Below are 27,763 nucleotides of genomic sequence, written 5' to 3' on the forward strand. Positions count from 1 at the left end.
TTCATTTGTGAAGACTTTACTTTTTGGTGAATTTTGAACAGGACCAATCTAAATTTCCACACTGTAGAACAGATCACTTAACATCACATTTTCTCATATGTCAGTTCATGGCCACACACAGTACAAGTCTTCCGGTACATGTCATCCTCTAGGTTTTCTTCAGCCCCATACTCATGTTGATGAGCAGCTGTTTCCTTTTTCCATACACTGCTTCTTACTGCTCGCCGTAATTCTAAGGAAAAAATAAAAGCCAATTGTTCAGTGGTGCTATTCAGCTGAATTAAAAATCCATTGCTTTTCAGCTGTGTTTAACCAAATACAGTTTATGCCTTAATTTTATAACAAGTCAAAACTAATGATACAGTTTTGGCAAGCCTACTTTCTTAGCTCACTAGTTTGGTCTGTGGAATCTTTCAAGTCACTGTTGGTTTTAGTTTGAAACAGGAGGTTCAGAAATGGAGTATGTGGATTAGAAGAACAGCAAGAAACTGGATTCAGAAGACAGGCAAAGAATAGTTTAAGCAGCTGACTATGGAAAACAGGATGCCAAAGAATGAGAGGGGAATCAACTGGGATGACTGAGGATAAGGATTTAAGTTCCTCATAGTCAGGAGCTACTTCTCTAAGAGGCAAGTCAAACTGCAAGAAAACTAGAAAGCCAAGAACCCAGCCACTCTGCTGATGTTTCATCTTAGAAAAGCTGCTTCTGCAACTGACCTTATATCTACTGAATTCTTTATTTTATAGAATGACAGCAGTATTTTAGGAGACAAATTGTTAGTAATTGTTACAGTAATTGTTACAAAGTACAACAAAGAAAAGAATCACTGGCTATTAAGAGCTGGAAAGAACTATAGAGTTGTTTTACTTCATTTTATTTTGCAGGTAGGAAAACTGAACAATGAATAGCAAGGGAACCCAGGTCATGTATTTCAATTGTTGAGAACTTTTCCTACTACATCATACAAAACAGCATTTTCACAAAGAAGTGAATTGTGTTGGATGCTCTGAAAAGCAACCAGGACATTCTAAAGTTCACACTGCATGTTACCAAATGCTTTGTGTTAATTAGAAAATAAGCTAATAACATCTCAGTTTCTGGTTTAATGAATAAAAAAAGCAAATTTTTTCTACTCTGACCAATGATCCAGCATTGTCTTTGATGGCTGCCCTACCTAAGGGAGAGTATGATCATTACCTTCTATAATCTCAACCTTAAAAATCAAAGTATACCAAGTAATTACACATTTTCTTTAATCCATTTTACTATAAGTAGTATCAAAATACCACTTGAATCTCTTTAGCCTTTACTATATCATATGGATAAGCAAACAAATAAGGCTATGTATCAGGCACTGTTCTAAGTACTTTATTTAAACACATTCAATCCCCAACACTTTGTAATAAGTGCAACTATCATCCCAATTTTACAGATGAGAAAACTAGCGCACAGAGAGGTTACATACGTTGTGCCTAAGGTCAACAGGCAGAGGCACAGTCCAGCTCAGTCCATGTTCTTCACCGCTAAGCTGCGCTGCCTTTTCATACACTTCCGGTATGAAAAGCACTCTACTTCAGGCTGCTTTCAAGCTTCAGTGTGTACACTTCATGATAGTTTATCATGTTCTAAACTCTAATCTTTATTCCTATATCCTCCCATATTCTGAAGAACCTTATTTTAAAAGTGGGATATTTTTAAAATAAACAGTATGCTACCAGAACTGTACAGATGCCTCATGGTTTCAGATAATGACAAGAAGATGTTTCTGTTCAAGTTCCAATACCTACTTTTCAACTTTGTTCTGATGTAAAGTATTCCGGCCACTTTTCCTTTACTACCCAATGAAGAAAATCCCTCAAAATGTGACTGCATGCCAATCACTAAGCTAACCTCTGCCCCATTTGAGCGTTCTGTGAACTTAAGAAGAGAGAAAAAAATTGTTTTCTTCACACTAAAAGAATACTTAACAAAAATCTACCTTACTATCCATAATTGTCACAACTGAACATAATGTTTTATTCTGACTTTATGGCTTTTCTTCCCATTCTTCAACTAACCTATCAAGGTCTATAATGACAAGAACAAAGCCTGTCTTTAATATTCACTAGACATTCCTGAAAAAACTTGTGCTAGAAAGGAAGTAATAAAAAAATTTAATAAAAACCTGTTGTCTCCTTTTTTGCCACTTCTTTCTCCACCTGAAAAATCTAGTCCTAAAGCCATGAGGAATAGCAAATAAAGTGAGCCTCTGTGGTAGGGTGGGCAGAGCCCAAGACAAATAAGGAGGGTCTCCTAGAGAGGAGGCAGCGCATGAAGGGGGATTAGTTACATTCAGGAGCACCAATCAAATAACTACACATATTATAAGGGAAATCAGGATTCTGACTGTCAGAGAAAGGAGTTACAAATAAGGAAAGGGAGAAAACCAGAATAAACCCTAAATTTTGGATTAGAACTGGGTGTGAATTCATACACTATAGATATATAATGTATATATATTGGCCACCTGATGTGAAGAGCTGACTCATTGGAGAAGACCCTGATGCTGGGAAAGATTGAAGGCAGGAGGAAAAGGGGATGACAGAGGATGAGATGGTTGGATGGCATCACTGACTCGATGGACACTGCAAAGACTCAGACACGACGGAGTGACTCAACTAAACTGATACATATATGTGTGTTTTGAGCTAGAAAGATGGGCTCAAAGAATGATGAAGACATGCCAAAAGGACACAAGAGCTAGTCTGGAGATACTTCTGTTGGCCCATCTGAGGCAATTTGAGCACCAAAATAATTGAGGACAGAAATTAACCAAAAGCCACTGAGAAGAACAGGAATTAATGAATCCATACCAGTAAAAAATAAGTAGGGGAGAGGACGCTATCAGGGCTGACTTCCAACTTGTTAAATGTGGAATGAGTGCTGAAGTTAGAAAACAGTTTTTGCAACCATCATCCTAGGTTCAGGCAAGAACCACCCATGGATGGATGCTAAACTTAAGGGGAGTGTTGAACAGAAGCAGGCACTTAATGGTCTTACAGGACTTCTGCCTATCTAATAAAAAATAAATACATCACCACTAAGGGCAGATGGATATCACATGCCTCCAGACGTGATACCCTGGAAAAGTCACATCAGTTGTGTACTATCCAACCTGAAATGAATAACCTGAATCTGACCATCTGGAAACACCAGAAAAACCCCACATGGAAAATACTACTGTAAAAAAGACAGAGGAAGGGGAAAGACTTCTTCAAAAATGCCAGTGTCATAAACGATAAGGCTATGAAAATATTCCAGAATAAAGAAATTTAGAAAGACTTGGTCCCTAAAGCCAATACCTGGTCCTAGACTAGATTTTATACTAGACTGATTAAACTACACAGGACATAATTGGGTGACTAAATAAAAATATAGATACTATACTTTCGTAAGACAATCTTCCTATTCTTAGGAAATTCGCATTTGTAGTATTTAGGGATAAAAAAGGCTGGCAATGTACACAACCTACTCTTAAACGGTTCAGAAAAAGAAATGGGCAGAGAGAATGCAAATGACATATAGTGTCAACAATAGGTAAATCTAGGTGAAGAATATATGGGTGTCCCTTGTACCATTCTTATCCTTGCAATTTTATGTAAGTTTGAAATCATTTCCAAATAAAAACATTTTTTAAAAGACAGGAGCTACACTGAAGGGACGTCCACTGGCCAAATTTGGGCATTAAGATGAATAATGGAAAAGAGTACAACAAGGCCATATACTGTCACCCTGCTTGTTTAATTTATATGCAGAGTACATCATGTGAAATGCCAGGCTGGATGAATCACAAGCTGGAATCAAGATTGCCAGGAGAAATAACGACCTCAGATAGGCAGATGATACCACTCTAATTGCAGAATGTGAAGAGGAACTAAACAGCCTCTTGAGGGCGAAAGAGGGAAAAAGCTGGCTTGAAACACGTTAAACAAAGATCATGGCATCCAGTCCCATCAGTTCTTGGCAAAGAGAAGGGAGAACAGTGGAAGAAATGACAGATTTTGTTTCTTGGGTTCCAAAATCACTGTGGGTGGAGACAAACCTATACAACATATTAAAAAGCAGAGACATCATTTTGCCAACAAAGGTTCGTACAGTCAAAGCCATGGTTTTTTTCAGTAATCGCGTACAGATGTGAGAGTGAACCATAAAGAAGGCTGAGCACCAAAGAACTGATGCTTTCAAATTGTGGTGCTGGAGAAGACTCTTGAGAATCCCTTGGATGGCAAGGAGATCAAATCAATCAATCCTAAAGGATATCAACCCTGAATATCCACTGGAAGGATTACTGCTGAAGCTGCAATACTTTGGCCATCCGACATGAAGAGCCAGCTCATTGCAAAAGACCCTAATACTGGGAAAGACTGAAGGCAAGAGGAGAAGGGGCTGGCAGAGGATAAGATGGTTAGATAGCATCACTGACGGAATGGACACGAATTTGAGCAAACTCCTGGAGATAGTGGAGGACAGAGGAGCCTGGCGTGCTGCAGTCCCTGATGTTGCAGTCAGACACAACAAGGAATGGACAGACTGTAACACTGACTTGAGAATAAGAATCCATGGTTCCAACTGCTACTAAAAAAAAGCTCTTCTTTCCAAAAGAAACCAAATAATAACTGTAGAAATAACAAATAGAAAGTCACCATTTATATTTACCCTAGTAATAACTGACTCAGACAAGATTCAACCTGTGTGCTAAAACCACTGAATGAAACTTAAGGAATGAGAAATTCACAGTGTTAAGAGTCACCCCACAGATTTCCTATTAATTATAAAGGGGAAAGGGTACCTTTATAATGGGGAAATCTGGCAGATACTGCCTTAGTTAAGTGATACCACGCGTCTCCTGAGGTGACTGATCCAAATATAATCACGAGGAAACAAGCTGCTAATAAAATGGAGGGACATTTCGGAAAATGGGTAGCCTGGACTCTTCAAAAATTTAAAAGAAAAAGGCTGAGAAAAAAAGAGACTCTAGATATACATCATCCTTGACAGGCCCCTGGATCCAACAACTGAAAAGCTATAAAGGACATTGGAACACTTGGGGAAAGACAATGTAGATTATATACTGGGTAACAGTGTTGTATTAATGTACAGTTTGAGTATGGTATTTTCTAGTCAGTAGAAAAATGTCCTGGTTTATAGTAGATAAATGCTGAAGTATTAAGAAGCACAATGTCTGCAAATAACTTAAATGGTTCAGCAAAATATGTGTGTGAAGGAAAGAGAAAAAAGCAAGTGGGAAAATGTCAACATCTGGTGAAATAAAACATTTGTTTGATTACAGATTAGTAATAGTTTTTCACATTACTTCATTTAAGCAACTTAAAACTTTGGAAAGTAGAGGTCAACTACTACTGCTGAGATTGAAAAGAGGGTAGTAAGGTCAGAGACTTCAAAGAGTGAGAAAAGGTCTGTTAGGCCTCAGGAGAGCTAGGGAAACCCTGGGGGTGGAAAGGGATGTGCCAAGCAGGCCTGAAAGCCTGAGAATGGCAAAGAGAACAGCAGTTTGCCATGTTGCCACCTCCTGGTCCCGCTGGCCTAGAATTTCACAACACAACAAACTGTGGACTACTTCTCTTGGAAGGTTACAAAAATGTTCATGGTAACCATCAGTCTTGCTACTGATTATCTTCAGAGACTGCTTCTATTTTTTTACCCAAAGACACTTTCCCCTAAATGCTTGTTTCAGTGAAAAATATATTTTATACCACTCTAAAATTTGTATTTTGTCCAGCTTAATATCTTAATTTTGCAAAAGAGGCAGCCTGTATTCAAAGAAGCCCAGAGCTGCTTAGGAGGTAGACTTACAATAAAATAATTAGTGGAGGGAGACCACGTACAGCTAAATACCTGATGGGAGGGCAGGAAGTTTTGACACAGGGTGCCCACTGGTAACTAGAGGGGGAAAAATCGCAAAGAAATAACAAAACTTAAGAAGCTTTGATCTTTGTCCTCCAGAAACCAAGAATAGGAAACTGTGTCTTTCAAACTCTTCCGAGAAGCCCCAAAATATCCATAAATATAACCACAGGCCCAGAATGTAAAATGTTCACAAACTGAGAAAGTGAAAAAGTGAAAGTGAAGTCGCTCAGTCGTGTCTGACTCTTTGCGATGCCATGGACTGTAGCCTACCAGTCCATAAGATTTTCCAGGCAAGAGTGCTGGAGTGGGTTGCCATTTCCTCCTCCAGGGGATCTTCCCGGCCCAGGGATCGAACCCAGGTCTCCCGCATTGTAGGCAGACGCTTTACAGTCTGAGCCACCAGGTATTTTTCACAAACTGAGAAGGAGCCCCCAAATGGGATTTTCTTACCCACTTCTTTTGGGGAAAAAAAGTGCACACTAACAAACAATGAAAATTAATCCTTTTTTTTTTTTTAAGAAGGCTAACTCAATGGACCTGAGTTTGAGTGAACTCCGGGAGTTGGTGATGGACAGGGAAGCCTGGCGTGCTGCAATTCATGGGGTCACAAAGAGTCGGACACGACTGAGCGACTGAACTGAACTGAACCTCTACCAGTATTAAGAGAAAGCTGAGTATAACTTTAAAGAAAAACTTTACAGCCACCTTATCTGTGGAAAGGAGCCATCCAAACCCAGAATGTTCTGTGTATTTGCACCAGTTCAAAGTTTCCATCCAATATCAAGGCCAACACACACTGCCTTTATAAAAATCTAGTTAAACTAAGCACCAGTAATGCCATCATTTCTACTTCTGCCTTCTCAGATCTAAGAGAGTCAATGTGAATTTGAACAATTTGAATTTGCCAACGAGAAAATTCTTTCACTTTATCTAAATTTATACAGACACACACACACCCACACACACCTTACATACTATCTATAATTTTCTTCTCTAGTAATATCAATTCTTTCTCAAATTGCTAAAGTAGAAGACCATATTCTAAAGCAGGTAAATGTAATCTCTTACCTTTCTATAAAGAAGTAAACTTTGTGTCAGCTTCTTTGTGGATCAAAATCAGAAGATCAAGAGGAACCAGGTTCCAATTCTTTCAACTAAGAAAACTTTTAGACTTGCTTTTATTCCTCTCTGTCCTGAGCCTTCTGAGCAAACTGCATAGTAAGCTCCTTGTTTCTAATCTCTACAGTGTCTACTCCACTCTCAGCTCTCTGTGGCCTAGTCAGGAGGACAGGAACATATCCACCAACCTCTAAAGCAAATCAACAAGAAGAAGCCATAATTAAAGAAGGCACGGCACTGACCTCTGCACATTAAGCACCAGAAGACAATGGAACAATGCTTATACAACTCAGAGGGGACTCAGGTTTTCAAATGCAAGAGAAACAGAAAAACATTCTTAGATTTGTTAACAGGGTCTTGGAAAATATACCCCTCTAGTAACCACTTGGAAAAATTTCCTCAAAAAACATGCTTCATCCAAACAAGGAATAAACTAAAGCAACCAGTCTTAAGAGCTCCAGGAAAAACTTCAGGGAAAATTCAAACTCTTCAAGGATGAGGAAAATGCACAGTAGTTCATCTGGTGGTTAATAGCAGAAATTTAACACAGTGAGAAATATAGCCAATTATATTTGAGTTTATACTTTTTTTTAAAAATTATCTAGGCTAATTGTGTAAATCTTGAAAGAAATGTTCTATTCATGGTATTTAGTAGGTGTGACTATCTTAATAGAACTGTTTTATTAAAAAAATAAAGAAATTAAACAGATGCCTTTTGTTGTCAAATTATCAGAATTCAGCCGCCTTTAGTGAACATCTTGACCAAACTACAGAAACAGTATCTAAGTAAAATTACAGACCCTTTTCAAAAAGTATTTTACTCTGAAGGTACAAGTTCCTAATTCCTTTATCTGTGTATTATTGTCTATGCCAAAAGACCATGGGGAAGTGGTTTAAAGAGGCAGCTGAAAGGGAAGAGCTGAAAAGATTCAAGGAGCTGGAGTTAACAAAAGCCTTAGGCTGATATATGATTAGTCTATAAATATGCCCTCCTCTTTCACACCCCTTAAGGTACCTTCTGTTACCTTACCCCTCCCATCAAGGGATTCCCTGATGCTCGGAGAGAGGAAGGCTTGGGGTAAAACATGGAAGAGATTAAAGAAAAGGACCAAATTCAAAAGAAGCCTTTCCAAATCCTCTCAATTGGCCCCACAGGTACTTTGGAAGATGGTGGTACAGCAGGGGCTAATGTGGGGATGATCCTTCAATGAAATCCTCTTACATGGCGCAGTATGCTATAGGAAACCTCTCTACAAAGAAAGAAAAATGTGCTTACTCTCTGATTTAGGAAGTATGTTAAGTAACTATAATTTATGTAAAGATGTATTTATCATGACATTATGTCTTAACTTCTTTTAAATTCAACTTTGATTTTTATTCTTCACTGTTAAGTCAATCAATTTATATATCAAAATTTTCATTTGTAATCAAAATTAAGAATGTCAAATTGGAAACCTGAAATGCACCTAACTCTTCTTCCCATCCCATAATTAAAGAATAAAGTAATAACTGACAAACATGTGAACAAGTCCAAGGATATATAAGTGAATTTTTTACCTGCCTCCATTATATAGTATCTATCGGGGAAAAAATGAAACTTTTCTCTAAAGAGTGCTCTTCTAAAGCAGCACATGCAGAGCTGCCACGTTCTTGTAACAGGTATAACATCGCATACTACTATTTATTACCTACGGGATATCACTCTGCCCTAGTTCTTGTCTAAGCAACTTACATATAATGTCTCATTGATTCCTTACAAAAACTTTTATATGGTGGGTGGTATTATCATCATTTTTATAGTTGAGGAAACTGAGATACAGAGATAAAGGATCGATAAACTTTATGAACTTCATAAATGTCCAATGGTGCTTCCATTTTTATAAAAAAAAATTAAGGGCCTATGCATAAAAAAGAACTGGAAAAACAGACATTAAACTGTTACTGATGACTGTCTCTGGGTAGTATAATTATGGGCTATAAGTTCTTTGTAGTTTTCTAACTTCTCTGTACTGCACATGAATTACTCTTATACTGAAAAGGTAGAAAGCAGTCCCTCACAATAAGAAGAAACAAAGTAGGCTGACATTCAAATTTTTTTTTGGCTCTTTTGTTTTTAAGACATCTCAGCTATCTTCATTCACCCTCCAAAACCTCTTCTAAATCCTAAAAAATAAGCAAAATTACTTATGTTGGCTAAGATACTCATTTTAAATGGATCGATTTAGTATATGTATAATCCTGTATATACACAGAATATATGCTATCTATATAAACTAGACACCAGAGTGGGACTCGACGGTTACTGAAGAGCATTTATGCTGCTTATTTAAGACTCTCTTTGGGGCTTCTGTGCTGCAGCAACAAGTGCTGTAGCTTCTCTAACAGCCTATGCTCATCACTATCACAGGATTTAGCACATTATGATGACTTTACCAGTTTTTCTCCTCTGATAAACTGTGATTTCAGCATTTGTATCAGCACAGTGTTTGCGACATAGTAACTGTTGGATACACTGGCGGACAGATGGATAGACAGACTTCTGCACATATGCATACATGGATGGATGGATGGACAAATAAATACAGAGGCAGATGGACAAAGGAATGGAGAGTAACACAGATAGACAGATGTATGGTCAGAGGAATGAATGCAGACTCTCAGTCATGACATCTTGGCTCCAGTCCCAACTTTCCAGAAACTATGTAACAAGTCACTCTACCTTTCCAGAACTTTTTTTCATATAAAAATAAGAATGATTAGACAGACTATCTGACATTAGAAGGTATCTTCTAGTTGTTAAGTTAGATGACTAAGACTTAAAGACATTGCTCCTTCACGTTAAGCAATTAGAGAGGGTTCCTGGTAGAAATCTCACTTTGGATAACCCTGTGGGTCATATTCAAGACTGAACTGATGCCAAATCCTTAACCAGAGGCACATCCCTGACCCTGCTACCATTCCTATACAAAACTATGATTCACTTTTAAGATGAGGGCTTACATGTTTTTTTAGAATTGCAGTATTGTGAGGTTTGGACTTAAAACTCTCAAACACCAACCTACCCAAACTTTAAGCCTTTTGTTCTTAAATTTAAGGAAAAAAATAAAATTCAATTATATCTTTAAACTGGAAGAACTTAGCTAAAGGCTTTTTGCAAAGCAGTAGAGCACAGTCCTTCATGATGTAAATGCAGCCACTTACCTTTTACTTTTTTATCAAACTTCTTCTGTTTCATTTTTTCTCGATTTTTCTGTCGAACTTCTTTCGCTTCTTCTAATGCTTCCTGACTACCCCAAACTTCAAGAGACCTCTTCACAATCTGAAATACAGAATCCATATTTAAATTAGTTGTGATTCATTGCTGTAAAATAGTTATAATTATTAAATCCATAGGTCTCAAAGAATAATCAAGTGAAACTTTATAAATATTTATTTGAAATTTAAAAGATTTTAAATACTGATAAGAAAAAAACTCTAATAATATCTATATCTAAACTTATGAAACCCTCAGTAAATAAATGATGAATCAGATTACATGTTTGTGAACCACAATAGAACCAGGGATGCCTGTGTATATATAAATAAAGCTGCCGTCTGAGTGCAATTGCTTTTTTGTATTCACATGAATCAAAAATTTGATGAATTTTGGCAGGATCACCAAAAAAAAAAACAATTGCTAACCAATTAGCCATAGCAGATCTAAATATGAGGTCATCTCTAAAAATCTCCCATCATAGGAAATCAATAAATGCTACTCTACTTCTGAATCAATAACAGTTTACATCCATTCAACTAATTTCTGATCTTCAAAATATGAATTTTTTTTTTAAACTTTTGTAGCTGAGTGATCTAAAAAGTCTTTATTCTAGTTTAAAACCTTTGAATTTTATATATCTATAATACATAATATATTAAATATTATAAAAAGTATATACATAGAAATGCTCTTTGCAAACATTTATTTACATTTAGGGAAATAATATACACACTGAGAACTTGCTCAAGGTATCTGTCACAATATGTTAAGGGGACCAAAATGTCCATCAATAAAGCCAAACTGAAATTTCTTAACACAAAGTGATATATACTGTTATTTCATAAATTCTAACATCACATTTTCCACAATTTAACATCCCTGAAAATGCTGCATCACTAATGTACTTAATGGTATTTTAACAACTGAGTCAAAAAGTGGTTCAGAAGAATTGGACTCTGAATGTAAGGAAGTTTAGAAATACCTTAATAAATCTGTGCTCAGCTGCATTTTCCTTTTTAAGTACACACAAGCATGACTTATAGCAAAAGGGAAAAAAAAAACTACAGTAAGTCTAATGACACTAGTTCAGTAAAATAAAAGCACCAAGTGATAAGAGAGCACTGCTGCTAAGTCACTTCAGTCGTGTCCGACTCTGTGCGACCCCAGAGACGACAGGCCACCAGGCTCCCCCGTCCCTGGGATTCTCCAGGCAAGAACACTGGAGTGGGTTGCCATTTCCTTCTCCACTGGGTTTGTCTAAATACCAGTACTTTTTTTTTCATTTTTAGTGGTACATAACAGTGACTCTTTTAATCAACAGTGTCTAACACTTAGTGAAAATTCAGTATATGTTTGGTTTTACACATGGCTTCATTATTAGAACATACAGGATTTTCTAGTATATTCCAATCAAACTATGCTCTAAAGCAATGCCTCCCAGTATTTTTTACATAATGGCATGAAAAAGAGTATTATGATATCTGTACCATTCTGAGATAGATAAAGAAAACTGGAATTAGATTCTAGGCATTTGGGAAATTCCTGAAATTTTTTTTATGATTTTATTTGGGGGGTGGGTGGGCAAGGGAAACACGGGCTGACTTCTCTACTTCAAGCTTTCTTTAGTTTCCAAACTGTACTTCTAACATGACCCAACAGTAATATATTTGCTCCGAAGTGCTACATCAAAAAACATAATAAGTAAACATGTTATTTAATGTCATTATGTATGACTATGACTCATGCAAAACAATAAAACAACAGGATCTTTTTAAGTCAGTAAGTAAAAACTAATTATAACTAGTTCATTGTTAAAACATCACCTAAACCAAGGTTTAAAATGACTGAATATAACTTATTAGAGACCTGTAATCTTAAGTAGAGTTTCATATCACCCCACTGTGAATGATGAGGATTCTTCTTCACAATAAATTTAAGCGCTGGTTCTCTTTTTTCTAAATCACAATCTTTCAGAAGGTATTCTTGTTTTGCTTCTGTTTTAGTTATAAGCTTGTGTTTATCATCAGCATCTCTGAAAACAGATTAAGTCCATTACATAAAGTAAATAAATTTTCAAGTAGCCCCAAAACCTAGGGGCATACATGCCAAAATAAACATATAAATGCTTTTTCCTAAAACTCTCATGGTCAAATTAGCAGCATAAGAATTCCAACAGAAAAATATTAATTCTGAGAAGCTGTGTCAGCAACAGATCCATGTTATTTAACCTTTTAAGAATTTCTTTTTACTTAAGTTCCTCTTTTCCACAAGGAATTTGAAAAGACATGAGTACAGCAAATATAAATGATAACTAAGAAAATATAAAGCTTAAAGTCAGGATATAAGGAATATAAATACACAAGGTCCAACTTCACCAAGCATAGATGAGTTTCCAGTTGGCTCTTTCTGAAAGCCCAGGGAAAAATGGAGACACAGACAATTACATAGCTCTTCACATTCATTTGTTCTCCATCTACATGCTGGGTACTGTTTAAGGCACTCAGAATAAAGGAAATAAAATAAACCTTGTTTTCATGAAACTTACATTCTATTTAGGAAAAGACAATCAATAAGCAAACATGACGACAGATGAAAGTACTATAACACAAAGCATGGTAAAGGAATAGAAATTTCCAGAGACTGGGTAATCAGAGAAGGCCACTGGTGAGGGAACATTTGAGCAGGGCCTTTAAGAAGTCAGAGAACATTCCGAATAGCTAGAGAAAAAATATTTCTAGCAGAGAGAAGAGTAAATGCAAAAGCTCTAGGATAGGAGTATGTTTTGCAAATGGAGTTCACAACAAGAGGGCCAGTGTGATTAGAATGCTTGAAGTTAAGTGATGGTGAGGAGTGATGGGAGATAAAGTCAGAGATAGGCAGGGGTCTCGTGAGCGATGGTGAAGACAATTTTATTCTGATTGGATTTAGTGCAGTTCAGTTCAGTCGCTCAGTCGTGTCTGACTCTTTGTGACCCCATGGACTGCAGCACGCCAGGCTTCCCTGTCCATCACCAACTCCCAGAGCTTGCTCAAACTCATGTCCATCGAGTCAGTGACGCCATCCAACCATCTCATCCCCTATCATCCCCTTCTCCTTCTGCCTTCAATATTTCCCAGCATCAGGGTCTTTTCAAATGAGTCAGCTCTTTGCATCAGGTGACCAAAGTATTGGAATTTCAGCTTCAGCATCAGTCCTTCCAATGAATATCCAGGACTAATCTCCTTTAGGATAGACTGGGTGGATCTCCTTGAGTCCAAGGGACTCTCAAGAGTCTCCTCCAACACCACAGTTCAAAAGCATCAATTCTTTAATGCTCAGCTTTCTTTATAGTCCAACTCTCATAGCCATACATGACCACTGGAAAAACCATAGCTTTAACTAGATGGACCTTTGCTGGCAAAGTAATATCTCTGCTTTTTAATATGCTGTCTAGGTTGGTCATAGCTTTTCTTCCAAGGAGCAAGCGTCTTTTGATTTCATAGCTGCAGTCACCATCTGCAGTGATTTTGGAGCCCAAAAAAATAAAGTCCGTCACTGTTTCCATTGATTCCCCATCTGTTTGCCATGAAATGATGGGACCAGATGCCATGATCTTAGCTTTCTGAATGTTGAGTTTTAAACCAACTTTCTCACTCTCCTCTTTCACTTTCATCAAGAGGCTCTTTAGTTCTTCTTCACTTTCTGCCATAAGGGTGGTGTCATCTGTGTATCTGAGGTTATTGATATTTCTCCCAGCAATCCTGATTCCAGCTTGTGCTTCATCCAGCCCAGCATTTCGCATGATGTACTCTGCATGTAAGTTAAATAAGCAAGATCACAATATACAGCCTTGCCATACTCCTTTCCCGATTTGGAACCAGTCTGTTGTTCCATGTCTAGTTCTAACTGTTGCTTCTTGACCTGCATACAGATTCCTCTGCTTTTTCTAAATCCAGCTTGAACATCTGGAAGTTCACGATTCATGTACTGTTGAATCTGAATGAATTAGACACTGTTAAAAAGCCTTGAGTAAAAGGCTATAGGAGAAGAGACTAATGGTGCAAAAGTGGGAGAAGAGGCCAGTTAGAAGACTAGTACTGCGGTGATCCAGGTAAGAGCTGGTGGGGGACCAGTCTAAGGCGTAACTGTGCAGAGAGTGAGAAATGAACAGATTCAGGATACGGTTTAAGACCTTAAATACAGAAACAAATGGATCTGGAATTAAACATGGTATACAGAAACAACCAATGAGTGAAGCTGTCCTTTACTGAAACAGTGAATCCTGAAGAGGCTGGTATAGGACAGGGGAGGGGAGGGGGAGGACAGTTAATAATCAAGAATAACTTTAAGATGACTAAACAATTTGGAAGTATAAATCAAAGGAAGGAAAACTATCATTGTATGAATTCTATAATTGTCAAAGATGTTGGAAAGAAACAGAATGGATGGCTATATCCCTAATTATGTTTAAACTTTTCAAATATTTTTCCAGACTACTACATGTGCTGTGCTCAGTCACTCAGTCCTATCCAATTCTTTGCAACCCCATGGAACACACCAGGCTCCTCTCTCCATGGAATTTTCCAGGCAAGAATACTGGAGTGGGTTGCCGTTTCCTGCTCCAGCAGACTACTATATAACTTTAAGTTGATAATCACTGGCTTCCATTTTCTCATGGAAAAAGGTTATATGTGGTAACTCCCTGGTGGCTCAGAGGTTAAAGCGTCTGCCTGGAATGTGGGAGACCCGAGTTCGATCCCTGGGTCGGGAAGATCCCCTGGAGAAGGAAATGGCAACCCACTCCAGTACTCTTGCCTGGAGAATCCCATGGACGGAGGAGCCTGGTGGGCTGCAGTCCATGGGGTCGCAAAGAGTTGAACAGGACTGAGCGACTTCACTTTCACTTTCTTCCTAGTTCCTGAATGCTATCTACTTTAAAGAGATAACACTGTGGACCTTAACCACTGTGTGCATCGATGACATTGTTATGCATAAACACTGGGGACAGAGTTTATGATTCATAATTCCAAGGAGTACCAGAACATTTCCTGTCACTGATCATGAGATCAGAAATAGCTCCCATTCTATCTTCTAAGGATTCTACTTGGCAACAAGTCAATGGTGCCAGCTCTCAATGTCTGCAGCAGGGACTCTGGAAGGGCAGGTCCGCCAGGCATGTGAGCAGCTGATTTGGGGCGGAACATATAAGTGGGGACAGGGAGCAGATAAGAGGCTGAGTGAGAATCCAAGGTGGGATCTTCAGGTGTGAAAGACACCAACGCAGGACTTGGCAGAGGTAAGCAGTAGGAACAGAACCAAGGAGAGCAGTGAGGGGTAATCTGTGGTGATATAAAAAAAGAAATAAAGGCTAGGAGAAAAAAAGGAATGACAGAAGAATCTGATTTTTCCTCATCTATTCGCTTCCCTGCCAATTCAGAAGAACAGAAAATGAATGGAAAGAGGTGTTCTACATACCAGGAGAGTGGTTATACTTTCCTCCTCTCACTGAAGGTGCCAGTCCTCTGACCAAGGTGGTTACACAGTGGTCAAAGAAAGAAAAAACAAATGGATCCTTAGGGGTGGGGTAAGAGAAGGATTAGGAACCTGCTACGAGGAGATGGTTAAAGGAAAAAGCAAAAGGAAGTGTCCACGGCAGACCCAGGGCCATCCTTCCTATTGATATGGCATGACTGCTAAGCACAGGCTTCCTGTATTTTTTTGGCAAAATGGAAAACACAGAAATATTAGGAAACTTAGAAAACGAAAAACAAAATTATTATGAAAATGTTGAATCCAAATGGATCAAATCATTATTTTGCCCTAAACCTACATGCAAACATTAAACTTCAGTAATTTAGAACATGCTCTGAAATAAAAATAAGTACCTGCAATTATCACAAGTTGCCAAATCAAAGTGATTCATAAGGTAAGAATCCATGAACTCTTTACCACATTCTTCACATATAACATAATCAAATTCCATAACAGGTCCTAAAGAATGGAAAATTCAATCTTAAGTTTCCTTTTTTTGTGTAATCAGAATACATTTTCTTTTATTTGTATTAGCTTACGAAATGTATTTTATGACTGATACAAATATATTTACATAAGACAACATAAAACTTTAAGTAATCTTCCATTTATTAAAAAAATTTTAAAGGAAAAAAGAGATGAGAAAGGAAATAATATAAAGGAAAAAATTATCAACTCATTTAGTATTGTTGAATACAAACCACATGTAAAGTACTTGTATTATTAATACTTCTGTATTGCTGCTATAACAAATTACTACAAATTTAGTGGCTAAAATAACACAAACTTATTTTATCCCAGTCTGTCGTTTATACGTTTGACACAGGTCTCAGTGGGCTAGAGGCAAGTTGTTGGCAGAGTTGCGCTCCTTTGTGGAGGTTTTGGAGGGACAATCTACCACCCTGCCATTTCCAGTTAGAGGCCACCTGCATTCCTTGACTCATGACTCCCTTCCTCCATTTTCAAAGCCAGCAACTGTAGCTTCTTATATCACTATGACTTCTTCCATAATCACACCACCCCAGACTCTCTCCTGCCTCTCTCCTACTTTTAAGGATGCTTGTGATTACAGCTAGATAACCCAGAATAATCTCCTCACCTCAAGGTCTTTAAACTTAATTTTATCTGCAAAGTGCCTTTCACTCTGTAAGGTAACAAATTCACAGATTCCAGGGTGATTAGAATGTGGACATTGCTGGGGGCCATTATGCAGCCCACCACAGTACTGCTGAGAGTACAGAGATTAGTCCCAAGGCGGAAGCAAGACAGGGGAGCTGCTTACACATAAGGGACATAACATACAACACAGAAAAGAACAGTAAAGAGCAAAACAAGAGTAAAAGAGAGACAATACAGAATTCACTTTCAAGTGGGAAACTCCCTCCATTCCACCTCCTACCAACAGAGTAAATGGCTTCCTCTTCATCTGTCTCCACTACTAGATTGAAAATCTCTAAAGGGTAGAGATTGTACTTAGCTATACAACCTCAACACCGACTACAGAAACTACTCCAGGTAAAGTAAAGCAGAATTTTTTAAAAAGATTTCAAATACCTAGCTAAGGATCTTTATCCTGTAGAACTGTTTTCTTTTTATCAGCAAATCTGAAAGTTTTACTAATAAGTCTTTAGGATGACTGCCACTGCCAAGCCCCAACTCTAAGAACTACCACTAGCCCCAGTGGGAAGAAAAATGGAGCTGTCATTTGTTCATAATTCATTCAACATATTCCTATCACTGCCTCTCCTTACCTACTTCCAATACAAGAAGGTCAATTAATATTCTAATCTCCAAACCCTAACAAAATCCAAGTTATCAGATGTATGATTTGCAAATATTTTCCCTCATTCAGTAGGTGGTCTTTTCGAAGGTTTCCTTTGCTATGTAGAAGCTTTTTAATTTGATGCAGTCCCACTTGTTTAACAGTTCTGTGTTTTTTTCTTAATTTTAAAAAAATATATCAGCTATAATTTAGTTAAAGCTTTATTTTCAATTATGAAGGTTCTGCCTTTATTGCCTCTGCTTTTGGTGTCATATCCAAAAATATCACTAGCAAGAGCAATGTCAAGGGGCTTTTCATGTTTTCTTCTAGGAGTTTTATGGTTTGTCTTATATCTAAATCTTTAATCCATTTTGAGTTATATTGTATGATGTAAGACAGTGGCCTCGTTTCATTCTTTTCCATGTGACTGTCCAGTTTTCCCAACTCCATTTATTAATGTCCTTTCTCTATTGTATATTCTTGGCTCCTTTATCATAAATTAACTGACCATCGTGTAGGTTTTTTCCGGGCTCTCTGTTCCACTGATCTATGTGTCTGTTTTTATGCCAATATCATACTTATTTTCATTATGATGGCTTTGAAATATAATTTGAAATCAGGGAGCATGAGGTCTCCAGTTCTGTCCTTTTTCAAGATTCAATGGCCATTCAGGGTCTTTCATTGTTCATATGAATTTAAAATTTTTTGTATTTCTGTGGGAAAATGCTATTGGAATTTTGGCCGGGCCTGCACTGATTCTGTACATTGCTTTAGGTACTATGGACATTTTAAGATTAGTAACTCTTCCAACCCAGGAGTATAGGAGTATATTTCAATTTAGTTGTGTCTTCTTCCATCTCTTTCATTTTTGTCTTACAGTTTTCAGTGTACAAGTATTTCACCTCCTTGGTTAAATTTATCCCTAGGTATTTTATTATTTCTGATAAATAGGCAGTTGTAAACAGGACTGTTTTCCTAATTTCTCTTTCTGATAGTTCACTAGTAGCGTACAGAAATGCAACAGATTTCGGTGTATTGATTTTGTTTCCTGAAACTTTACTGAGTACATTTATTAGTTTACACATATACATATACATGTTTCAGAAATCATGAGTTCATACCCATGATTTTAATCTATCTAATTTTGATCCATTCCCATAGGGTTCTTTCTTGCCTTCTCCCATTCTACGTTTGTATGTCCTTTCTTCCACAATGAGAACCCTGGCTCCCAACATCAAGAAATACATTCGTCTATTTGAGCCAATAATACGTCTAAAATAATTTCAAAATTGCTTCCCTCATATCACTCTATAAATGAGTTCAGGAGTGTTGTAGTTTTCCCCCTTACCCCACCTATCTCAAACTGAGGATATACTGTCAAATGCTATGTTCATAAATCATTTGGACTAGTTCCCTCTGTCCTCCCCCTCTTTAATATGTGTTAATTCATTTGGAAAAATACATCCATTTGTTTATTTGCTTTTAGGTTGTTTACTGCTTCTATACATGTTAACTTTTTTTTTAATATGTAAACTTTACCAGAAGTATACATACTTTTGGGTCAGTTACCCTACTCTTGTGAATCAGAGAGCTGGACAAAAGTTTACCTCCAAATATATTCATTGCAGTAGTAATTATTAGAATAGAGAAAAGAAACAAAAGAGCTGCATTTAAATGAACCATGGTACAGCCGTCAAATGGAATACTATGTAGCCATTAAAAAGAAAGCCCTGAAAGAATATTTGAGAAATGGGGAAACTACTTTTCCTCTAAACATAAGAAAGAATGTGCTAAATTTTATCTCTTGCATTCAAGACCCCCATTTCAACCTATCAAGATAATTTTAAGTATTTATTCTATCAACCTGTCTATTATAAGACCGAGAGCATCAACTCTAAGCATATAAACCACATTTTTAAATGAATCTGCCAAATTTGTTTAATTTTTAATCTATTAGCAAAAGTGCCAAATTTTATCATTCTTATAAAGTCAACTTGCTCACTGACTAAATGTGTCATTTTTTAACATTAGTTTGCAAAAAATCATGCATGTTATTCAAAATGACCAATCTAGATATCTGTTTTTTGAAAACCCACCTTACCTGGTTGATGAACAACTTTTCCAACTGTATGTTCTTCCTCCTCCTCCTCTTCCAGGATGAAGCCTCCTCCTGTGTCAATTATCTTTGGGGCTGCTTTTACATTAGCCATGCCTACAAAAGTTAAGAAGTGGTCAAGAAATGAACCAGGTAAGCCCGTATGTTCCCTTGTGTATAAACAGGAAACTTCAAAAATTTAATATATATCAAACAAGACAAGGATGTCCACTATTACCACTTCTATTCAACATTATACTGAGGCCCCAGTCACCATAATATGGCAAGAAAACAAGACAAGCATAAAGGCTGAAATCAGCATTTACTCACAGATGATGTGATTATGTAATAGAGGACATCCACAAGAATCTACAATTAGAATTAAGAAATAATACCTAGGAATAGATGTGTAAAACATCAAAAACACCACTAACAGAAATCAAAGTCACTTCTCCCCAGGTTCACCTAAAGATTCAATGTGATCCCACTCGAAACCCTAGTAGGTGCTTCCATGTGTGTGTTGTGGGTGGGGAGGAATAATGGGAGCTGACAAGCTGATCTAATGCTTGTATGTAAATACAAAGAACAGAGAATAGCCAAGATAATCCTGAACAAAACTAGAGAATTTACACTAACCAGATTTAAAGATTTACTACAAAGCTTCAGTAATTAGGACAGTGTAGTACTGAAACAAAGACAAAGAGACCAGTATAATAGAGTCCTGGAATAGATCTACACATATTTACAGCAAAGGCTCCAAGGCAATTCAGTGAGAAAAAGATAGTATTTTCAATAAATGATGCTAGGATTTATGACTAAGGCACTTCTACAAAACAGTGAGGAAAAGATGGTCATTCCAATAAATGAACTTTGACTCTATCGCATACAATAGACACAGAACAATTTTTAAATGGATCACAATCTTGAACATAAAAGGTAAAATAAAGCTTCTAGAAGAGAACATAAAATAACTTTATGAACTTGAGGTAGCCAAAAACTTCTTACACATGACATACACGTATCAACCATAAGAGAAAAACTACTTAATTGAACTTGACTGAAAATTATTATAACTTCAAATTTTAACAAGATGGTGGAGTAGAAGGATGTGCACTCATCTCCTCCTGCAAAAGCACCGAAATCTCAACTAGCTGTTGAACAACTAGGACAGGAGAACACTAGAACCCACCAAAAAAGATACCCCATGTCCAAAGACAAAGAAGCCACAAGGAGACGGACATTTACAGAAGCCTCTTAGCCTCATTCACCAGAAAGTGAAAGTATCGATCAGTCATGTCTGACTCTTTGCGATCCTGTGGACTGTAGCCTGCCAGCCTCCTCTGTTCATTGACTTCTCCAGGCAAGAATTCTGGAGTGGGTTGCTATTTCCTTCTCCAGGGAACACATGTATAAAACCATCAGAAGAACCACGATCCCACAGTGGCTAGAACAAAAATCACATGACAAAAAGTTAATCAGGATGAAAAAGAGAGTTCTGTCCCAGGTGAAGGGACAATATAAAACCCCTGAAAAATAACTAAATGAAGTGGAGACAGGCAACCTTTCAGAAAAAGAATTCAGAATGATAGTGAAGATGATCCAGGATCTCAGAAAAAGAATGGAGAAGATGCAAGGAATGTTTACCAAAGAGTCAGAAGTACTAAAAATAAATGAACACAGATGAACGATACACTAGAAGGAATCAACAGCAGAATAACTGAGACAGACGAATGGGTAAGTGACCTGGAAGACAGAATAGTGGAAATCACTGGTGCAGAACAGAATATAGAAAACAGAATGGGAAAAAAAAAAATGAAGACAGCCTAAGAGACCTCTGGGACATTAAACACACCAACATCCACATTATAGGGATCCCAGAAGGAGAAAAGAGAGAGAGAGAAAGGGCCAGAGAAAATATCTGAAGAGATAATAGTTGAAAACTTCCCTAACATAGGAAACGAAATAGTCAGCCAAGTCCAGGAAACAGAGTCCTAAGCGGGATAAACCCAAGGAGGAACACACCAAGACACATAGTAATCAAACTGACAAAAATGAAAGACAAAGATAAAATATTAAAAGGAACAAGGGAAAAGTGACCAATAACATACAAGGGAATTCCCATCTGGTTATCAGCTGATTTCTCAACAGAAACTCTACAAACTAGAGGGAACCGCACGATATACTTCAAGTGTTGAAAGGGGAGAATCTACAACCAAGAATACTCTACCCACCAAGATTCTCATTCAAATTTGATGGAGAAATCAAAAGCTTTCCAAACAAGCAAAAGTTAAGAGAAATCAGCACCACCAAACCAGCTTTACAACAAATGCTAAAAAAACTTTTCTAGGCAGGAAACACAAGAGAAGGAAAACACCTACAGAAGATAAACCCAAAACAATTAAGAAAATGGTAATAGGATCATGCATATTGATAATTCCCTTAAATGTAAATGGATTAAATGCATCAAGCAAAAGACAGACTGGTTAGGCAGATGAAAATGTTTATGTACACACTTCCACTTACTACATCACTCTGCTTGACCTCCCAAGTTGTATGTAATTATATTGTTAAGTTAATCTTGTTCCCATTATGGCTTGCAACTGCAACTATTTTTTATTTTTTGTCTGGCTATTGACTGTGAAAACTGACAAACATCTCTTACTATTGTGATTATGTAACTATTACTCAATACTGTTGTATCATGATTGGGCAACAGAAAAATAATAGAATTCTGTATCACCCTGCTGCTGCTGCTAAGTCACTTCAGTCGTGTCCGACTCTGTGCGACCCCATAGACCCTGTCCCTGGGATTCTACAGGCAAGAATGCTGGAGTGGGTTGCCATTTCCTTCTCCAATGCATGAAAGTGAGAAGTGAAAGTGAAGTCACTTGGTCGTGGCCGACTCTTCGTGACCCCATGGACTGCAGCCTACCAGGCTCCTCTGTCCATGGGATTTTCCAGGCAAGAGTAATGGAGTGGGTTGCCATTGCCTTCTCCATATATCACCCTAACTACCATTTAATAGAAAAACCTGTAATCACTTTTTAAAATCCAGATATATATCAGAATTATCTTGGAATTTCTTGAAAAATACAAATGCCCAGGTATTGCTATTCTTTGCCAGAGCTCCAGATATGTTTCTAATGAGCAGCCATGTTTAAAAACAACTGGACTAATGATGATCTTTTACTTTTATCAAGTTTGTTTCACATTTTCTATTTTATATTCGGTGCTCCCATTTCATTTAATTTTCCAATTTCTCTATTTTTTTTTTTTATGTTCTTTCTCAAGCCTTTCTCAAGTGTAGTAGAAAAGCTTTTATATACAAATATATAAACAGTATGTATAATAATTTTAGAAAACATGAATTCTGCCTAACTAAAAAGTTTATGACAGTTTGAATCAACTTACTTGACTTAGTATGAACAGAATGCTAGATTTCTAATTAAAAAAAAAAAAAGATATTCAACAAGCAACAAAGGTTTACAGTACAGCACAGAGAACTATACTCAATACCTTGTAATAACCTATAATAGAAAATAACTTGAAAAATAACATACTAGTATATGTATAACTGAACCACCTTGCTGTACACCTGAAACATTCATTGTAAGTCAACTATACTTCAATAAAATATATAAAGAAAAAAAAACTATTAGAACCTCTATTCATCAAAAGACACCATTATGAGAGTAAAAAGACAAGACGAAAATTGGCAGAAGCTATTTGCAATATGTATATCTGACAAAAGTTTCATATCCAGAATATACAGTGAAATCCTATAAACAGGCTTTCCTGGTGGCTCAGATGGTAAAGAATCCTCCTGCAATGCAGGAGACCCAGGTTTGATCCCTGGGTTGGGAAGATGCCCTGGAGAAAAGGAATGGCAACCCACTCCAGTATTCTTGCCTGGAGAATCCCATGGACAGAGAAGCCTGACAGACTGTTAAGGGATCGCAAAGAGTTGGACACAACTGAGCAACTAACACTTTCACTTCAGTAAAAGAAAAACAAAGCCTTAAAAAGAGGCAAAAGACCTGAAGAGAAACTTTACAAATGAAAACATGCAAATATCCAATAACCACAAGAAAAATATCTATCATTAGAAGTTAGGAAAATACAAATTAAAACCATAATGAAATACCACCACTCCAACCAGAATACTCAAAATGAAAAAGACTGATAATACCAAATGAAGATGTGGTATTGAGACTGTCATACATTGCTGGTAAGATTCTAAATTGATATAATCATTGTTTGGCAATGCCTCAGTTCAGTTCAGTTCAGTTGCTCAGTAGTATCCAACTCTTTGCGACCCCATGAACCGCAGCACGCCAGGCCTCCCTGTCCATCACCAACTCCCGGAGTTTACCCAAACTCATGTCCACTTAGTCAGTGATGCCATCCAACCATCTCATCCTCTGTCGTCCCCTTCTCCTCCTGCCCTCAATCTTTCCCAGCATCAGGGTCTTTTCCAATAAGTCAGCTCTGCGCATCAGGTGAACAAAGTATTGGAGTTTCAGCTTCAACATCAGTCCTTCCAATGAACACCCAGGACTGATCTCTTTTAGGATGGACTGGTTGGATCTCTTTGCAGTCCAAGGGACTCTCAAGAGTCTTCTCCAACACCACACTTCAAAAGCATGAATTCTTCAATGCTCAGCTTTCTTTACAGTCCAACTCTCACATCCATACATGAACACTGGAAAAAGCATAGCCTTGACTAGATGGACCTTTGTTGACTAATGTCTCTGCTTTTTAATATACTGTCTAGGTTGGCCATAACTTTCCTTCCAAGGCATAAGCCTCTTTTAATTTCATGGCTGCAATCCCCATCTGCAGTGATTTTGGAACCCCAAAAATTAAAGTCAGCCACTGTTTCCCCATCTATTTGCCACAAAGTGATGGGACCGGATGCCATGATCTTAGTTTTCTGAATGTTGAGCTTTAAGCCCACTTTTTCACTCTCCTCTTTCACTTTCATCAAGAGGCTCTTTAGTTCTTCTTCACTTTCTGCCATAAGGGTGGTGTCATCTGCATATCTGAGGTTATTGATATTACTCCCGGCAATCTTGATTCCAGCTTGTGCTTCTTCCAGCTCAGCGTTTCTCATGATGTATTCTGTGTATACTAAAGCTAAATATACATTTCCCCTAGGACCCAGGATTACATTTCTAGGTATATACGGAATAGAAATGTGTGCATATGTCCATCATAAAACATATATGAAAATGCTCACAAATGTTTTCCTTTTAAAAGCTCCAAACTGGAAACAACCCAAATTTCCATCAAAAGGGAAGTAGAAAAACTACAATGTAACAACATAAAAGAGTACTATAGAACAACATATAAATGAACAAACTACCAACACATGCAACAGGGCTGAATCTCTCAGGTATTGCTTTGAGCAAAAGAAGCCAGATACTGTATGATTCCATTTATATAATGTTCAAAAACAGATGGTACTAATCAAATCGTCAGAAGAGTAGTTACTTCTGAGGGTGAGTATCTGACTAGGAAGTGACGTGGGGAAACGCCTAAGGCTCTGCAAGTGTCAGGACAGTACACTGCTGCCGTGGTATTAGACATGAGCACTCACACAGGCAAAATTCAGACAAGTGCATTTTACATTAATGTATGGTATAACTAATTCTTTAAGACAAAGAGGTATTATTTTGCTTAAATCACTCCCCTTCCCTGGCCTCAATTTCTTTTTCTATTATATAAAGGGATTAGAGTAGAATAAGCCTGTTTCTACAGTTAACAGCAATTTTCATACTTTACTGTATGGCCCATTTATCTCCTTATATCCCTGCATTAGCCTGAGCACTTTTATCTCTGTAATTCTGAAAAATAGTTTAGCATTCCATGAATATTTACTGACTGGATAGAAAATGTACCAGAATATGATTTTGAGCTCATGAATGTTATAAGAAGAAGGGAAGCTGTAGTTATTAAGACATAATTAAAGCAGGATCCTGAGCGATGCTAAATCATGCCAAAAACAAAGCCCCATTTCTCTCTACTGCTATGCCTTGTATTTCCCCAGGACCTTAGCACTACTCTTAGCAACACATTCTAAGCAAGTTCTTCTCAGTCTTTTTCAAGGAATATGTCATAGCACACACAGAATATGAAAACTATACATATGGAAATAAAAGTATTACAAAAGAACAAAAATCTCAGCACCTAACTAACTTGAAGCACAGGTTGTCTACAATGCAACAACACAGTTCTTTGGTAAATGCCCAAGAAATCTTACAAGATATTCATGCCACCTTGCTTTCCATTATCAGACATTTAATACCACTTTATGCTCTACTTTGCACCCCTGTTCCATAGCCATTTTACACACTTTAGAAATCTTTATGGAATCATGAACATGAATTAATCCATGCAGATGAAGAACATTTTGTCCTGACCCTAGAATGCTTAAAAGTGGTCAAAATGTGCAGATTCAGTGTCAGTATGAATGAATATAGACATGCGGCTAGCTCTTTTCACTCTGCCTTTCTTCTGGCTGATGAGAAGGGGTTGTAGATGACACAGTTCTGACTAAGCTCAACTGCTCAGGAAGGTTTGGACATAGGTTTAGGAACACAGGTGCTTCACATTATAGAGGCATTCCTGAAGAACCACATGTCAACCAAACTGTATTTCTCTGGGGGAAATGATTAGTTGACCCCCACCGGGGAATTACATGATAGGCAAAGAAACAGGCAGCCAAGTGCTGCTCTAAGAAAAAAGATGAAATCCAAGCAAGAATAACAGCCCTTCATCCTAAGAGTGAGAGAAATGCCCAGTATAGCAGAGGCAACTAGTGAGCAAGGAAAGGCCCTGAATCCAGGGTCAGATGACCGAGTTCTAGTCCTGATTAGCCTTTGCACCTACTGGGATGAACCTGAGCAAACCCCCTTTCCTTTACTGAGCCTCAATTATCATCTCAGTACAATAAGGATACCAAGCCCTGCCCTAAATAATTCCAAGTTAGCTGTCTGAATCAAATTAGCCAAGCTGAAAAACGTGAAGCACAACAGGTGCCACTCTGCTACCCCCACGAAGGCAGGAGCTAGTGTCTGTCTGCTCCCAGCACGTAGCAAGCACTGCGTATCAGCCCGTGTTATACGGATGCATGAAGGAGCTGGTGCAGGACTACTACTCAAATGTGCTATAAGGTCTAAAAGCTTTACACAAAGACCATCCCCCGGGACCCGTGGCAATTGCAGGAAGAGAGCAGAGAGGGAGAGCTAAGACACTGCCTGGCACCTCCAGACGGCGAGGGAGGCTGTATCCCCAAACTAAGGACGGTAGCTGGACCGCCCAAGGCAGGGAGGAAGGGCCAGGGCTGGGAGTCAGGGTCGCCTTGTGGTCTTGGGCAGTCCGCAGTGACAATCTCCGACGAGCGGATTCCCTACCCACCTCCGCTACCCCCTCCACCCGCCCCTACCCGGGACTGCACAAGCGTCTGCGCTCAGACGCGAGAGGGACGCCCCATCCAGGATGCGGCCCCCGGTCCCCCAGAAAAGAGAAGAGGCAGGCGCCGCCAAGGGCCCAAACCTCCAGTAGTTGCAGCTGCCGTCGCTGGGTAAGGCCGGGCCGCCAGCCGGGCCTGGCGCAGCATCAGCGCCCGCTGCCGCTTCCGCTCGATGCTCGCCCGCACTGAGGCAGACAGCTCCGTTGGTTGTTCTGAAGCCGCCGGCTCCGACGAAGCTTCCCCGGCGGCGGCCATCTCCGCCGGTGATGGTCGGTGGCTCTAGCCCCGCGCACGCGCACTGCTGGCCCAAAGCGTGCCCAAGGCTCCCCATTGCAAAGTCGCCAGCACCGCCTCCTATCGGGAGCGCACCTGCGCAATTAGAGAAGGAAGTGGGAAAGGAAAGGGCGGAGGGTGAAGTCTGCGCACGCGTTGGGGCGGAAGCTACCTGCTGGTTTATAATCCAGCGCAAGAGCCAGTGCAGAGATCAATGATCAGAACCTGGTCATCTCTAAAATAATAGTTTCGCTTGGTAGTTCAGTCAGTTCAGTTCAGTCGCTCAGTCGTGTCCGGCTCTTTGTGACCCCATGGACTGCAGCACCGCAGGCCTCCCTGTCCATCACCAACTCCCAGAGCTTGCT

At 38.5% G+C, this 27,763-nt stretch overlaps 1 protein-coding gene across 4 annotated transcripts; it reads right to left on the bottom strand.

Moving 5' to 3' along the window:
- Positions 1–27,500, bottom strand: XPA (XPA, DNA damage recognition and repair factor). Of its 4 annotated transcripts, XR_008713696.1 has the most exons (7): positions 27,209–27,500; positions 19,658–19,768; positions 16,148–16,253; positions 12,150–12,315; positions 10,229–10,346; positions 6,977–7,217; positions 1–232 (listed from the first exon to the last, which is right to left on the bottom strand). XR_008713696.1 is itself a non-coding variant. In XM_055578595.1 (6 exons), exons 1-6 carry the CDS (start codon positions 27,378–27,380, stop codon positions 84–86), a joined length of 822 nt encoding a protein of 273 aa, XP_055434570.1. In that variant the 5' UTR covers positions 27,381–27,498; the 3' UTR covers positions 1–83. The 4 variants fall into 4 exon arrangements, 3 of the variants coding, with proteins under 3 accessions (XP_055434570.1, XP_055434572.1, XP_055434571.1); XM_055578595.1 differs by lacking the exon at positions 6,977–7,217 and having other exon boundaries at positions 27,209–27,498; XM_055578597.1 differs by lacking the exons at positions 6,977–7,217; positions 27,209–27,500 and adding an exon at positions 20,891–20,930.
- Positions 27,501–27,763: the final 263 nt, after the last annotated feature.

The sequence above is a fragment of the Bubalus kerabau genome, chromosome 4 (assembly GCF_029407905.1).
Source record: "Bubalus kerabau isolate K-KA32 ecotype Philippines breed swamp buffalo chromosome 4, PCC_UOA_SB_1v2, whole genome shotgun sequence".
NCBI lineage: Eukaryota > Metazoa > Chordata > Mammalia > Artiodactyla > Bovidae > Bubalus > Bubalus kerabau.

Bases quoted from the DNA above. Each gene is read 5' to 3' on its own strand.
- XPA (XM_055578595.1), bottom strand. From the start codon at position 27,380: ATGGCCGCCGCCGGGGAAGCTTCGTCGGAGCCGGCGGCTTCAGAACAA. The intron at 19,769-27,208 runs GTTTGGGCCCTT...TAACTTTTGTAG, and splicing joins GGCAGCTGCAACTACTGGAG to GCATGGCTAATGTAAAAGCA. The intron at 12,316-16,147 runs GTACTTATTTTT...ATCTGTTTTCAG, and splicing joins GCAACTTGTGATAATTGCAG to AGATGCTGATGATAAACACA.